At 38.3% G+C, this 17,150-nt stretch overlaps 1 protein-coding gene across 4 annotated transcripts in view; it reads right to left on the reverse strand.

Annotated features, from left to right (window-relative positions):
• Positions 1–359: 359 nt before the first annotated feature.
• The window catches only part of LOC117419839 (dynamin-1-like protein), a 30,631-nt gene continuing 13,840 nt past the window's right edge, over positions 360–17,150 (reverse strand). Inside the window, exons 9-20 of one of the 4 annotated variants that reach the window (XM_034033103.3) lie at positions 13,509–13,640; positions 12,854–13,060; positions 11,890–12,010; positions 7,334–7,489; positions 6,093–6,182; positions 5,598–5,690; positions 4,770–4,823; positions 4,482–4,562; positions 3,286–3,447; positions 2,903–3,012; positions 1,613–1,772; positions 360–733 (exon numbers count right to left, since the gene is read on the reverse strand). In XM_034033103.3, coding sequence (XP_033888994.1) covers positions 677–733; positions 1,613–1,772; positions 2,903–3,012; positions 3,286–3,447; positions 4,482–4,562; positions 4,770–4,823; positions 5,598–5,690; positions 6,093–6,182; positions 7,334–7,489; positions 11,890–12,010; positions 12,854–13,060; positions 13,509–13,640 — 1,423 coding nt within the window. In that variant the 3' untranslated portion in view covers positions 360–676. The remainder of the gene's footprint in view (positions 734–1,612; positions 1,773–2,902; positions 3,013–3,285; positions 3,448–4,481; positions 4,563–4,769; positions 4,824–5,597; positions 5,691–6,092; positions 6,183–7,333; positions 7,490–11,889; positions 12,011–12,853; positions 13,061–13,508; positions 13,641–17,150) is intronic. The other 3 variants (XM_034033104.3, XM_034033105.3, XM_034033106.3) reach the window with 3 other exon arrangements.

The following is a 17,150-nucleotide window of genomic DNA, read 5'->3' on the forward strand; positions in this document are numbered from 1 at the left end:
TTCCTTGATTTGTGACTGTATATAATATTAAATGACAGGAAAGAAGGTGTTGAAAGGACAGAGAGAATTTAACTCTCCAAGTGAAATAACAAATATCGCATGTATATTTGATGCAAGATCAAAATAATTCAGTTCAACAGACTTTCTGAAAGTAAGGCACGCAAGCCGAGTATTGTATCAGGAATCTTTTTTTTTTTTTTTTTTTTTTTTTTTAAATAAAGTTTATAGAACACGAGACCTGTATAGTGAATGGAAATACAACATTTATGGACTTTTTTCCTGAGCGATACCTCTTTAAAAACCCTCCACAGGGATAATTAAACCCCAGCCAAATACAAATTGCTCAAGAAAACCACACAGAACACTTTCATATTTTCACTTTTTTTTTTTTGTTTGTTTTAATGTTGCATTACATATGGAAACCACATTATTCATTTGTAAGCCACACTACAATAAGCCTTGTATTTGTTCTGTATATATACTGAAATGTGAAAGTTCTTGATTGATAGTAAGGTTGTTACATAGATGATACGTGAATCCCATTCATGTAGCTGAGAGTCCATAAATAAAATTCAGCCCGGTACACGATTAGACAACAGTGCATTTTCAAGTCTGGAGCATTCAAGTCACTAGCGTCTTTGACAGCTGGGACTCAGATAATGCGGGGAGTCCTCACTCACCACAGGTGCGTCTCACGGATTTCAGCAATAACCTGACTAGCTCTTTGTAGGGCCTGAAACAAGAGGAGAGAAGGCATTTACACATTACACACACACACAGGTTGCATATTAGAAACACCTGCCAGAACACCATCAATAGACAGGGAACAGGACCACCATTCAATGTGGTGAGGTGTTTAAATTGATGCCAACAACAGTCCAAAACAAAGGTTGCATAATCAGATCAGATCGAATGGTTTGTGCTTAATGAAGGAAACGTGAAGGATCAGAGTTTCAAAAGCAAGTGAAAAGGTTCATTTCTACTGGACACCATCTGTAATGGAAAGTTCTTCAGAGAATCATAGAATGCAGCTTTATCCAGAACTATAAAACACTTACTGGTGCTAAATTTTGAGATACTAAAATAAACTAAATAAATGAAAAGGACAAACGTTTATACTAGAGGACTTTTCACACTGTCTTCACCTGAAGGCATTGGATAAGATTTCCAGTTGAAATTTGTAAACGTTTACAAACCATTCGACAAACAAATGTAGACTAGAAACTGAAAGACTTCATCAAAACGTTTTCTTGCAGTATGTCTATAGAACACAACTGTAAATAGTGTGTGTGTAGGAATGTAAGGTTGGCAGGGGTGGGGTTAAATCTGTCCCTGCCAGCAATCACAGGTGTGGCCATTCCCCAGTTAGGTAATTGATGCTAATTAGGGAGTGGCCACATGTATAAAAGGAAGGAGAAATCCTTTGTCTGGTGGAGGAGTGTTTATTTGTTCCTGTTTTTTGTGGTTGTTTTATTAAATAAACTGCAGTTTTGTGTCTCCTGCTTCCTGCTGGTAACGGCTTGGGCCATGACGCTACCCTGTCACACACAGCTTGTAAAGCAATGGGTCTGTGTGAATACAAGTTCTCTGCCGCTCTGTCCCCACGCAGTACCTTCAACATGTCGGCGGCCTCGTTGCGTCGCTGGGCCATGTCCTCAGACTCTGTTAGCAGGTCCTCCAGCAGCAGGGACTTGTAAAGCTGCCCCACCAGCTCGCTCTGCAGGTTGTCCTTCACGTTGTTCACCAGGAAGTGCATCACAGCCTTCGGGACGCTGCATGACAAGAGCAGGGCACAAAGACATTCATTCGTTTAAAGAAGTAACAGCCGGCACCACCTAGCGATCGCCACTTTGGATTAAGTGTCTTTGTTTGCTGGCACTAAACTGCAGTACACTAGATTGTGCTGGTACATCATATAAAAAGTCTCTTTTTATTTTCCAACTTCAGTGGATTACCCTTTCTCTGCCTATGTGTCTATTCCCATCAATTCAAGGTCAATGACTGCCACATGCATAACCAGGTCATTTCTTCATTTGGAGATTTTGACAATTAAGTGGGGGTGGAGACCACACCAAAGCCCCTGGTATTAATGTGACTCAAATCAATGGACCCCTATGAAAATGTTATTATATCAAGAAACCAATACATTAGTAGGTGTTCTGTATTACAAAGGGTAAAACCTTTTCTAGTTTGTTATAAGTGAGTGTTAGCCTCGCATTTATTCCATGTGCATTTAGTGCTCCTTTAATTATGCACCTGTCCCTTTATGAACACTTTAACACATACTGGATACAAGGTTTTGCACTGGAGCTTGCAAGTAGCTTAAACTTGTAATGGTCTGAACTTTTTCTTTCATTAGAAGTCTGCTGTGTTCAAATCAGACATGTGGAGGATTTTACCCCATATTCTCTTTCTACAGTTGGTAATTACAAAAGTTAATTGCATCAGTGAAGATGGTATATAAGGACTGATTTAATTGCAAAATATGATATATATTGTGCAATTAATGAGCTACGGTTACCAATTGAAGCTGAATTCAGAACAGAGTAAGTTTTTTTTTTTTTGTATTTTGTGTGAAATATACCTATGTGCATATTGAACCTAGGACTGGAAATAGTTGTACATTGATTGCTGCACGTGTGTGAATTGCATTGCATAAAGCAATTGATAACATTGTACTGGTGCATTCTGTGAGGTTTCATATATACATTTATTGAAGCTAAGAGCATTTAAGTAACACTGAAGCCCTGAACTGATTTTTATAATAAAAGTACCAGTTTAGAAATACTGGTTTATGATAACTTAATTACATCAAAACTGAACGCAATGAGAAAGACTAGTTAAAAAGTCTGTGAACAGAAAATGTGATCATATAATAGCATAGTACTTTTTAAAGAGTTACCTGTCCTGAATATTCTTCCTGACGATTAAGAAATAGGACTTGATGAGCCGCTCGATGACTTCGCAGTCACGCTGCTCCCTGGCTGACAGTTTCCTGGCCACTGGCACTGGCTGAGGAGTGCAGAACACAAGGGGTTAATTGGGGGAGCTGCCCACTGCCCTGCAGAAACCTACAGCTGCTTCACAGGATCATAAACTAGAAAGAGCATGTACAGCAAGTACTGTTTTTAGTGCCAGATGCAATGTGCACCCACACAGCGAAAGTAAACGTACGACAGGTAAGATTAAAGGAATTATTTCATATATATACACACACACACACACACACATATTCTATATCTATTTCATATACTGAGAGCTGAGAGATTCATGAAAAGTACCTACCACATCCAGCAGGTTTATGGCATGGCCCTTCTGGGGGCTGGCCGGGAGTGAAGTCATGTACTTGGTCTTCTCTTCGTAAGCGCCATCTTCGGATTTGGACGCTTTCACCATTCCTCTCCAGCCTCCGGTGCCTGCGTCCTGGGTGCCATCGCCTGGGGCTCCCTGGAAGAGATGGATGAGGAGTGCTCAGTCACTCAGGGTGCATTATGGGAGAGGAGGGGGCAGAAGCAAAATGAGCAGGGAAAGTCACAGCTGCTGTCACGTGGTATCATGGGGATTACTACACCTCCCCCCTCCAGCTTCGATTTGAAGCATAAGAAAACACCCACTGGCTTACTGTTGCAGATTACTGTGTACCAAGTATTGATTTTTATAATTATGATTGTGTGCTTACTAAATTTAGTTCTCACGAGAGATCAGGAACAATGTCACTTTGCAAGCGCACATTCAATCCTGACAATTGCACCGATACCATCTTGGGCCTCGCTCAAGCAGCGCATGATAACAGCAGCGTTGTGTGCAGAATTGTGCTTCCACTTGTGGCTAAGCATACTCAACTCAATTACCTGAACCCGATTTGAACCCAGGCTTCCCTTTTTTTTTTTTAAGCAATCATACTGGTTTTGATATTTTGTATCCAAAATATGTCCACTTTGTCCTGGGTCTCAAACTGTTTTACCATGGGCATCTGCGTCTTGCATTCACTGTCATACTTCGGATTGAATTAAAGTCCCTCTTAAGCACTTTAAATTTAGACAGAAATACGATGTGCAAAATAATCTAATATTCAAAAGGCAAAAAAAAAATGTTCTTTGAAGACAGTTGTAGTGATGGGTATCTAGTTCTTCTCTTACTACGACTGGATTCTTTGCTGATGGTTTTTTAAAATAAATCTGCAACAATATGCAGTAGATAAAGGGCAGCAAAAGTATCAAGGAATGTTCTGTAATTATTTTAGGGTAATTACGCCTATTTTTGGTGTAAGATATACAAGTTTCTGAGAAGATTACCAAAACAGAAAGAGAAAAGAAAATGCCTTTGGGAGGAGATTTGCAGGGAATTATTGAGAAGAATAATAAAAGATGGAAAGTTAAGAGGAAACAAGCAGTGCAAGCAGAAACAAAAATGTGAGCTATCCAGTAGATCATACAAGATCCACACAGCATGCTCCCGCCACGTCATGGCGGATGACAGACCTTGGTGCCCTCGGCCTCAGCGGCAGCAGCAGTGGAGGGCTCCAGAGGGGCAGGAGGGAGCCCGCCAGGAACTTTGGAGGACTAGAAGGAGGCGAGAGACTGAGGTCAGAAGAAATTAGCAGCTGACTACAGGGGATCATTGAAAACTACCACTGTGCAGCAGTGTGAGCCATTCCAGGATTCTCCCCCCCCACCCCCGCCCGTTTTTATTTTTAAATAGGAAGAATAGATTTGAATTGAATGAAATAGGAAACAAAAAGATATTGTGAACAGTAATTTCCCCCACACCTTATCACGAGGTACAGAGGGTGGCAGCTCCCTCATTCTGTTACGCCTTTGCTCCTGGAACATATAAAGATGATCAGTAATGTTATTTCAAATACACAAGGAACAACAATGACTGTTTGCAAGGTAAATTAATCAGAACTTGGCAGTCATTGTAGCTACCAAAGGATTCCATAAATCCCACCTGTTTTGCATTTCCATTAGCTTCAGGCGTCTCAAATGTGCAGTTTTAAAGAACTATGTTGTTGCACACATACATTTTATTTATTTATTTTTAAATATGATAATCTGGTACTACAACTATGGGCAGGTTTTGCATCACCCTATAGAATTAACTAATGAAACCTGCGTAATGTTACATTAATCACTTTGCAGTTTTCCATATACTTAATGAAAAACTGACAATTTAGAAATTTAGAAATCTAAAACGAAAAACTGTACTACTGCGAGGGCTTGTAGTATACTTCTGCGATATCATTTTGTAGTTTCTTTGATTACATGTTAAATAAAATATCTAAAATTATGTTCATACAGTTTGTTGTCTCCATCCTAAAATTCTAGGTGATGCTAAACTTTTGGCCACAGCTGTACATTACACTAAAGGAAGTTCTCCGTTTCTATGCCTCTTTGAGTTGCACTTCCTGGATCATTTCAGTCCAAGCACCCTACACTCACTTAAAAAAAAAAAAAAAGAAAGAAAACAAAGGGCTTTAGGTAGTGCCCACAATTGTGTAAAGGCACCATCTCAAACAGGTGTACGCTGAAGAAGGCACTAGTTGAAATGTGACTTAGTATCTTACAGGTCTTAGCTTGACCTGAAATAAGACTCACCTCTATGTTGCTGTTCATAAGCCCACAGGCATCTGCAAAGTCTGGGTGTTTGGTGTTGATGTAGGCCAGTTCAATAGCCACCAAGTTATGCACCTACGGAAATACATTGGCTTCAGTTGACAAAAAGTTTCCTTTCTAATCTCAAATAATTGTTTGGGTTATCATGTCAGTGGCATCCTTGTATCATGTGAAAAGAGACAAAATAAACATGGTTTTAATGTTTTTGTTTTTTAAAGTCATAAAAGTATTTTTGTGTTCTTTCTACATGTGTGGATAGATTCAGCAGAGAATACGTTTTTCATATTTCATGGAGCATTTTTTATTTCACAGATCTCCTCTATCTTGGATTCATTTAAATTCATTTAAATCCTAGATCCCAATGGTTGACGAGTATTCAACTGAATGGAGGTGACAGACCTACCATTTCATTGGTAACTGAATGGAGGTGACAGACCTACCATTTCATTGGTAACTGAATGGAGGTGACAGACCTACCATTTCATTGGTAACTGGTAACCTCTTCCGCAGGAGTGATGTAACAACTTCCACTATAGCATCGTGGAGCTTCGGAAATCTCAGCAGCTCCTGAACAAGACAGAGGCATCTCTATTAAACATGTGCACCACTGCTGCTGCTGCTGTGTAATTTGGAGATGGGACTGTATCTATCACGGATATCAAGGCATTAAGTTAGCAATAGATATGAATGGGGTTTAAGGGACAAACAAAATTCCCTAGACTTCTGCATTCATTCATCTGTTGCAATACTTGTAAAAGGTAGCGCACACCCATCTATGCTAGATTTCCTACTGCAAGGCGAACATTTCCAGGCATCCATTGTCTATCTATACTACTGGTATTTGTCACAATGCCAGTAGTGTAAATAGACAGTTATCCTTTAATTGCCTCCCATTTATACCCGTGTGCTTTAGGTAACTCCAGTGTTGCCCTACTTCCCTTTGAATTATCAGTAGATAATCACCAGTCACACAGAGTGCTACAACTGTTCAGTTTCAGTTACTCAGCCTTACAACTCTTGCTGTGCCGTAAATCTCTTTGCAATGTGTTTTAACATTATAAACTGTTTTAGAACATTTTAATCTTTAATAAGAATGTTTAATTAGTGTAAACAGTTAAAAAAAATGGTGAACAGGATTTCATTTAATGTTATTTTTTTCCCTGTGATTGTACACAGCAGCGCAGCATGTTGTGTTACTGGCAGCCTCTGTGGTTGTTTGCCTGGACCCAGGAGAACATGCACACAAATAGTTTAGACTGTTTAGTAAATAAAAAAATCACCCCTTTATTTCAAGCACATGCAGATATGTATTGCGATTGAGTTAAGTTACATAATAACAAATAAATAAATAAATAAATAAAACAAATAAACAACAAAACTGCCTGCTGGTCTGATCTGTTCTGTTGCTGTTCTTCAGTGAAAAGTCATGAAACTGAAGGTGAGAAACTTGGGCAAAGTCAAGGGCAGTGACTTTCAAACCTGGTCCTCAAATACTCAAAAGGGGCTATGTTTTTGTTTCAACCAAGACAACGCTTACAGACAGACAGTTTCTGCGACTTCACATAGAGTGTAGCTGCAGCGATTGCTCTAGAATCTGTGATCATCATCAGACTGCAACACATACTGGACAGCTGCGTGTACTTGAGGACCGCGTTTGAGGCTAGCATGCTGGAGATGAGATTCTAATCCCAGTTCCCTGCCCCTCCGCCCCTCTGTACCTGCGTGCTGTAGTTGCTGCAGTGCTGGATGATCCTCTGCATCTCCTCGTGCACCAGCTCCACACAGCGCAGGCTCGGCTCCTCCAGCCTCTTCACCTGCCGCTTCACTAGCAGCTCGAAGGAGATTTCAGGGACAAACAGAGCAGGACGGGGCCCCTGAACGAAACCATGCACAACACATACGATACATACAGAACACATTACAATACATACAGAAATTGGGGCGCACAGGTTCACAACTTGCTTGTCAGTAGGTAGTGCATACCCATCAATCTATTTCAGTTGCAAGGCTTACATTGCCAAGTAGACATTTGTCTACCTACACTACTGGTATTTATCACACCACTGCTATTCTTTAAATTGTTTAACAAAGTGCATTATTCCAAGGACTGATTTTATGATTCTACTGATGACACACACAGATAAATACAGTGCCTCCCATTTATACCCAGGTGCTTTAGATAACTCCACTGATGCTCTCCACCCCTTGGTGTACTGGTATATAAACCGCTCTCTGCGGTCATGTATAGGGAAGTATTGCACAACATCTCTGCACATATTTGAGAAGCTATGATTGTGTTCTTGTAGCGCAGTTCTGCACAGATGCACGTTCTTTGAGGGCTGCTGCGTGACGTCACTAAGCTCCACCTGCTGAAATCTGTGCAGATCCAGCACAGCCCAGCGCAGCTCTGAAAAGTTGCTGCAGGAGGCTGGCTGAGGCTGTGAACCAAAGAGACGATGCAGAGATCATGAGTGACCTGCCAATTGTAATTCAAATAGCTACTAAAACTACTGCTGCCCCCTTGTTAGTGGAGGGGGAACAGCATGTTATCTTTATTCAAAGAAGGGTAAACAGCCTTGTCGACGCTATATTAAATAAATGGTAACACTTTAACTCTTTGCAGACGGCCCATTATAATTTCGATCGATGATGGTATTGCTTACCACGCGGTGACAAGTGTGTTATTGTTTTTCAAATTAGCATAAAAACCTAAGTCAGAGTTCAGACAATCAAACAAACAGTAAGTCCGGTCTGTAGTTCAAGATCGATATTTTTATTTCATTTTTTAGTTACTTTTCCTTTTTTTTTTTCTGTCGAGCGATTCAACGACCATAATGCGTTCTACAATTACAAAGAATTACCTAACAGCACACTGAATCGCCCCAAAATGTTTATAAACAAGCAAAACATTTACTGTAGAGGGCAGCAGTGTGGAGTAGTGGTTAGGGCTCTGGACTCTTGACCGGAAGGTCGTGGGTTCAATCCCAGGTGGGGGACACTGTTGCTGTACCCTTGAGCAAGGTACTTTACCTAGATTGCGCCAGTAAAAAAAACCCAACTGTATAAATGGGTAATTGTATGTAAAAAATAATGTGTAAAAAATAATGTAATTGTATGTAAAAATAATGTGATATCTTGTAACAATTGTAAGTCGCCCTGGATAAGGGTGTCTGCTAAGAAATAAATAATAATAATAATAATAATAATAATAATAGTGAAATAGTGAAATATCTGTGTGACAAACTTCAGACATGGCAAACCAATCAAAATGTATTTCACTAAAGCCCCTAACCAATGGAGTTGAGTTTTTGGATGCAGTGCAGCATTTCAGTATCTATGGTTGCAGTGTTTACTCGAGATTACCGTAGACCATGGCATCAAAGCACAATTCTAAATTGTTTTGCAAGACCCAGAACGCTTACTGATCCAAAAGATATACAGTATAAGACATTTTTATAGAAGATGGAATGAATGCCGGGAGAAGAACATCCCCGGAATTACTAACTTCTTCACACTGATATGAAGATTCTGAAGTAGACAAGCCTGTGGACATTCCGGTTTTGCTTGTTTAGTTTTCAATAGATGTTAGTTATGTGAAATAAGCCCTGGTCATAAATAGACCAATATGTATAAGGATAGTACATTGTTCAATGGTTTAGTGTAGGCTAATGTGTTTCGCTTACCATAGTGCATCAGACTGTTGTTAGTGTTACCCTTTATTTTATTTATTTACATTTTTTGTTCCTTTTTCATTTTGCCATTTATGAACTTGGTCCAATGTAGTATATTACTTGTATAGCTATTAATTAGTTATTATAATTTAGTATTTATTTAAATTGAAAATGTGTTGTTTTTTAAATACTTTACGGACAAAGTACACTTTAAGTATTTTGTTATAACGAGTTATAGCAAAATGTATGGAATGAAAATGTATCTTACGACAAAGCTGTTATCTGAATGTGGAATGGTAAAGTAAGCCTATAGAAAATGTACATTTTAAATGTGAGTTTTTGTTTCAATATGGTCCATATTCATAAAGCATTTTCAACCAAATCAAAAATAAGCATTTGAACTGCCTATAGGGACTGTTAAATTAACACATGAAAGATTTATCTGACAATACAACTTCTTTGTGTTGTTTTCCAATAAGGAAAAAAAGGTCAATGCTTTATAAATGTGGCCCTACGGTATGTTTTCTCCAGATCTCTTGGAAAGCCTGTGAGTATTGAAGTGTGTGGAGGGCTGTACAGCAAGACCTGGCTAATAAATGGTAATCTCTGATCAATACATTTTTGTGGTTGGCTATCCTAAGGAGTGTACTGTGAAGAGGTGTAGAGCCTGGCATTACCCAAGTTATTTTTACCTCGACAGATTTCAAGGTCATCACCACTCTGTTAACTGTAATAATAACTAAATAATAACAAAAATTGTATTTAGTTAAGTGTAATAATAACTATAACTAAAATTAAACCAATAACTAACTAAAATAAAAAAATCATAACTACAACAAAAAAAGAAAACATAACTAAAATAAAATCACTGTAACTCACATAAGCCAATCACTTCTCAAAAAGGTAAAGATGCGCACCTGTCAAACAATTTAGTATAAAATCAAGACCATACATGATATTTAAAAAATGATTTTCCTGCGGTGTGTGGCTACCACTGAACTGTATATATCTTAAGTAGGAGATCATTAAATTACACTTATGAGGACATTTCTAAAGAAAAATGAATTTAAGTAGATTTTTTAACTTTTGTGTCACATTCAAACTAGGTCAGTGTGGGTATATTTGATCACAGAATGAACTCATTATGTATTTAGTAATCTGCAGAGCAGCAGCTTTTTAGAAATGTATAATACTGTATACTTGAAGTAATGTGGTCTCTGATACATGCTCTAAATTTAAATCATCTCAGTTGACCCTCAGAATGTTAGAATTCTCACATTCCGCAAAGGCTTGTGGTAACACCTTAAAATAAGTGTATGTAATTCCAATGTGACCAACACATGATTTCCTACAGATTTCAAATGAAATTCCTATTGAATTCAAGTCACAAGCACCACTTCGTAACACATGAAATAATCATGAACAGACACTTATTTTAAAGTGTTCAAGAAGTGTCTGTTCATATGTAATTCATGATGAATTGCAGACAAGGAATTAAATTACTAGAATTAGAATTGTATTCATCAGGAGTTCCTATTTTAAAACGCAGATAAATTAGTTCATACGTAATTCATCATGAATTAGACACTTATTTTAAAGTGTTAACCAATAAATGAATTAATCGATATAAAATAGTAATTAATAGTAAATTAAACAAAGTACTAATCCAGGATAAGTAATGTATACTGTTACAATAAAGTTAATGTTCAAAAATTACATCAAACTGACTCTGTATAGTCTGATCATCCTATAGTTCGTTTCTGGATTTTTAAAAATTAAAATTGTTATAATGGACTGCAAATGAATGCAAATACATGTAATTACGTTTCATTATATACATCAAACAAATAGAATAAGTCAGTAATTATGCAACTACTAGAGTATAAATAGGTGATTTTGCTGCAAGCTCTGGGAAGGCGTTTCTCGAGTGGTTGCGTGTGGACGTCAAACAGAGCAGCAAGTGCAGCCAGCTCTGGGACACAAGAACACAACGTGTTAGGATTGATTTGTTTTTACCAATGACATGCATTGGTTAAGATGGGTGAGATCCTTAGAGTTTTGGTTCAATCGTAGAACAGTCTGCAGGCATTAGAGTGTTTGCTTGCCCCATTGAATGGTGGAATATGTGACAGCGAAATCAGCAATCAAGGAAGAGTACAGAGTTTTTCTTTTTAACCCGGCATTTGGCTTTAATGATGCAATATTATTTTGTCCCAGATTTACTCAGCTTTTGCTCAGGTACAATGTTTGCTCCCCTTCTTACCACGTGGAATAAAACAGCCTCAGAATCAACTTGAGCTGAAACATTAATCTCTCTTTATTCCACTAACAAAAGCAAACTTTGCGTTGAAAGAAAAGTCTAATAAATCTAGCCTATTGAGTTGGATTGTATGCTGAAATCGGTACTACCTCGTTATAATGCCTGGTTCCCAAATACAGCGTTATAAAAGGGGGCTTCTGTACACATTTATTTCAGCAGGCCAGGCTCCATAATCAGCCCCAAGTGTTCCCTTGTACCTGGCCAGTTGTGCTTTAAAGCTGCAGCCCTTTAAATGTACATGTATGTGTTTGAAGTAGCATTGTAATGTAATCATTTCACTCACCGTGGCGTTTCTGATGGCAGTTAGAACGTCTATGGTAGTGAGTCCACCTAGAGGATCCACCGATTCTAATGTGCGGCCGAAAGTCTCGTGAAATATGTAGCAAATCCGAGCGCCACCACACCTGCAATAAAAAAAAATATATATATAGAACTGAATCTTCTAAAACAAAGAAACAAAACTGGAATTGAATCATGTTATAGATCTGTCATTTCAGGAAGGCACTTTAGTGTTTTATCATCCTTATAATAATAAGTACACAGATATTAAATAGTAAAACACATTCTGAATGTGCGATGAATACCCAGCAAGCTTATCCACTCAGGCAGCTGAATTTTTCCAAGTCATTTTATAAATCCATGTATTGTCTCGGTCAACCACAAAAAAAGAAAAAAAAACATATGACTAACACATGATGTAATACAGCAGCCATGCTAGCTTGGAGGTAAGACGCATTATGTGGACCCATTTCTACAAGATTACTGGAACAGTCCAACAGCACTCACAGGTACAGCTGGAATAATACATATTAATTGTGATATAATTCAATAATGTGTTTTGTCTGGATTATTTATTGTGCTGAAAAAATAATATCAATAATTGTACTCTTATAAAAGTTTACCACAGTAAAAGCATAGCAAATTTGAATGAAGCATAGTGAATCATTGTAAAGCAGGGTTAAGCATTGTAAAGCACAGAGTTATGGTAAAGCATATTTAAAAACATGGCAAACTATGGTAAAAACATGGGAAAAGCATAAGAAAACTGCATATTTACTGTGCAAAAGTCCTGCTTTAGGAGGGCTTTAACAATAAACCATGTTTCACAGTCTTTGAAATCTAAAAAGGATCAGTGCTCCTGCTACCAAGATGTATCTTTTGTTAGAAAAGCCAACAAGAGAAAATGCAGACAATTTTCAGCTGCTGATGGCTGATTGAAAAAGTCAGCGTGGTCTCGCCCCACTCACAGCTCGGAGGTCTCGATGTACTTGGCGGTCCCCTCGATGGTGTGGCAGTACTCGGAAGCGAACTTGGTGATGAGCTGCAGTAGCGTGGCACTCTTGTCCTCCACCGGCTCTCCGTAGCTGTTGAGCAGAGACTGGTACTGGGCAGCCAGTACATTGATTCTGGTCTTCAGCTCAGGCAAACAGTCGCGGATGTGATGCATTAACAACCTGAAACATACAGGGGTGGCAAATATTCAAAGCCTGTTGTATTACAAACTGTTATTGCTATTATGCCCCCCCCCAGGACAGAATATAATTTACAATTATATAACCAATATAATAAAAAACAAACAAAATAAATAAATAAAAAAGCACCCCAGAGAGGAAAATGTGCTTCCAATCCACTTTTAAAACTGTGCGGAAGTTAATTGCCATTGATTGGTATTCCATTGTAAAGGTGACGGAAGGACAGATTTTCTTGTTTTGAAATTAACACATTAAAAAAGACTGAGAATCTAACACATACATTTCAGTACATAAAGCCTTTTGAATAGAAGTGTTAAATCCAAATACAGATACAATAAAAAATGTCTATACAGTATAAAGAAATAAATGTCCATTGCAATTGCACAACCGGTTCTGTAGCTATATTTTAGAAAATGCATGAAGACTGTACCTGTTCAGAGTCCTGGCCAGGTATTTGGTTCCATTCCGGTTGGCTAGAGAAGGATACTTCTTTTGCAGAAAGGCATATTCATCTCGCATGGCTTCTGCCACGATTTTCTTATTATTGATATCCAACTGACTCCTGCAAAGCAATACAAAACAACAAGCTGAAGACTGTGCTGCTGATGAAGTCACCAAAGCGGCCGAAATGGTGTCCGCTGGTGACCCGCAAAGCAGGTTGGGTTCGGGTCGGAATATTAACTTTGTCGCGGTCTGTGGTTTACGTGTGGATCAGAAAATGTCATTTATCGGGTCAGACTCGGGTCTGAATTTGAATTGTCAAAAACGTTGTGTCCTTTCAGCGTACTCGTATGTAACCCTTTCCCAAATAACGTAAGGTAAAAGTACTTTCTGCACCAAAGCAGAAGGCAGTTAGGGAGGAGTCAGCTGACTAAGCAGTTCTGTTTGTTTTGCTGCTTGTCTGATACGTCATAAGATCCCTTCATCACATCTGCTTGGTGATATTAAAAATATCTGTGGAGAAACAAAAGATAGCGCAGGGTTTATATCATGTAGTGTGAGAGGTAAATCAGAAGTGTGGAATTCTTTTGGAATCAGAGAATGAAAATAATGAACATGTGACTGGATTCGTTGATTGTAAACCCTGTCATCATGTTTTTGTGAACAGCCATAAAACTGAAAACATCTCTGTGAAAACACAGGTGTAGCTCCCTTTCAGCTGGTGGCACAAAAGGAATAGACAGGTATTTTATAGTAAAGTAAGTAAAGGATAGTTAATATGTTACCATGTTAAAATATATCCAGACCATCTGAATTTTCTTTTTGATATTGGCGGACCACACAATAATCAGTATAGCTGACTGAAAAATAAGCACATAAAAAAAAAAACACTATAATACTAAGAATAACCGTAGACTTACCTTTCTTTGTTTTAAGGTGATGTGTGGGCCTGTTTTTGTGAGCAAAGTTATTTTAAAATTGGAGTTTTAAAGAACGGTTCTAGTTTACTTTTCATAACACAAAATTTACAAAGAGGGGAAAAAAAAAGATTATTTTTAAATTGAATTACAGCAGAAGTTGATTTGTGTGAATTCATAATCTGTGAAGTTACATCCATGAGGTCCCAGCACAGTCGGAGCTACGAATCTCCAGCTAGAATCTTTATTTATAAAACGGAATGTTTGGATGCTGCGCGCTGATTGGCTGTTGAGGATCTTTTACCATGCAGTTATATAGTACTGTACAATGCATGGCGGAACTTATTTTTGCGATGCACAGTACAATTAATAAATTATCAATACACAACATATTAAATTCACAATAAATATACATATTGTTGTGAGGGGTCTTTTAAAGTTTTTAAACAATGAGTGACATTCCTTTCGTCACATTTGATCTTTTCGGAGGCATAGAATTTCAAGAAAAAATAAAAAGCAAGAGACACAAAGATTTAACTAGTCAACAACTTCATGAAATCAAAGAAAACAAAAATACTTTGGCAGCTTGTGTTTTTATTGATTTGATAAAACAAAGAAATGGTAAATCGACTTAAAAACAGTTTGTCTTGAAAACCTAAACTGTCTTACGATAATTTATGCTTCAGTGCGCAATTTGACTGATCAAGAGTACTCAATTGTGTTATGTTAGCCTCGGTGTGGGTCTCAATCACTTTGTAAAGAGTGCGGACATAAACTGCAATGATAGACTAGTGACCAATAATTTAAAAATGCCAATAAAGTATTTTTGTATTAGCTTCTCTTTTGGTATTTTTAAATGCTTGGTCACTAACAGCTAACATTGCAGGTTATGTCAGCTCTGTTTATGGAGCGATTGAGACCAGCACGGAGGCTTCATTTATTTTAATTATTTACAATAAATGGAAAAGTTGAAAACCTCCAGTTTAATGTTTACAACAAATACGACCTTGTTTGAGGGACTATTTTGCCTCCAAAGCAGAAGGATTGTATATAATAAAACGGTTAGTTCTTTTGAAAAATAGAAACACTTCTTATTTTTTATTGTATCCATTATATAAGCGAGATAACGCTTTGCTCCTCCAACCCAACTACAGCTGTATGTTAATGCAACACAACACACACCCTGTCATGCGTTATCCCTTACTTTACAAGCTGCTGTGTTGAGTGCACGTGAGCGCAATACAGGAAAACGCCCTAGTATAGAATACAATTTAGACACTCCAAAACTATAAAGGACAGAGAGTTTAGACCTTTTTTTTAACTTGGAGATATTCTCCATGTATGCATTTTCTTCCTGCTTCTGTTGCTGAGTTTTTAAGGTCTGACATTTTGGGTTTGCAACGGGATCTATAACCATGCCCCGGTTCCTTTCCGTAATTATGTAACCTTTCCACGGACCACCTGAAGGGAGCCAGCGGACCACCAGTGGTCCACAGGCCACAGACTGAGAACCTATTGTATAAACTCATTGTGGAGAATGGTAGAGATACGTGTGTGTGAATGTGAGTCAGTCGACGCAAGCAGTAGGTAAAGGACAAACACTTGCGGGTTGCGAGTTCGGGTCGGGTCCTGTAGTAGTGGGTCGTACAAATCGGACCCGCACAGGACTCTGCCATATGTATCACAATATGCAAGTCGCAATACAATATGTATCACGATATGCAGGTCGTAATACACAGTCCCTGAGTTGCAAATATCTCCAAAACTGTTCACTACCAATCAAGTTATACTTAGTTATCAATTCATGGTATGACAAACACCCCATTGTTGTATCAGTCACCCAACACCCGTATTCCCTTATCAAGCCATTATCGCACCATATGGGTGAGGTAGTCTGTTTAAATTTGTCCATATCTCATTTGAGTGTTTTAAAATTGGGTTAGCACTGTCAATCCCACTCTTTTTTGGGGCTTGTTGCGATAAAACATCAATGGGGAAAAAAGGTGGCGAGTCAGTGACTTTTCTATTTGAACCCATGTATTATGTAGTTCTACGTTGGTCCCTACACCTTGGTCCAAATAATCAAATCAAGTAAAATGCTTAAATGTTGATGGTGGTATGTTTAATGGTAACATTGTGGAAATAGTTAAATTGTGGGGCAACCATCATTTTAATAATATTCATCGTTCTCCATAGGGTAAGTTTAATTATCTTCCATTTATCCAGACTGGTTTTCATTTTCTGTAGTAATGGGGTAATGTTAATATTAATCATTTGATTGAGATCCTGGGAAAGCAGAATTCCCTTTATATTTCATGCCACCTGGGAGCCATTTAAATTTCCATGAGGTCACTGTGCTTGATGGACATAATTTGGATATTGGCAAGGCTTCAGACTTATGCCAGTTTACTATATCCAGATATTTTGGAAAAAGATTAATCTGTATCCAATAGTGGCGGAATGGAAGCAACTGGGTCATCTATCAATAACAAAACATCATCAGCGTACAGGAGCAACTTGTGCTCCTTGTCACCACCTTTGATTCCTGGATTTGCTCCAACTGCGGCAGCCAGAGGCCCTAAAACAATGTTGAAAGAGGGGCAAAACCAAACCACGAAAGGGCACATATGAGACATTTCCACTCAACTCTACAACCCTTTTCTGCACCAACAGGGGCAGATCTGGACTGATTATTCCACATAAGATGCAGCAAT

This window comes from Acipenser ruthenus, chromosome 14, assembly GCF_902713425.1.
Source record: "Acipenser ruthenus chromosome 14, fAciRut3.2 maternal haplotype, whole genome shotgun sequence".
In the NCBI taxonomy this organism is placed as follows: Eukaryota; Metazoa; Chordata; class Actinopteri; order Acipenseriformes; family Acipenseridae; genus Acipenser; species Acipenser ruthenus.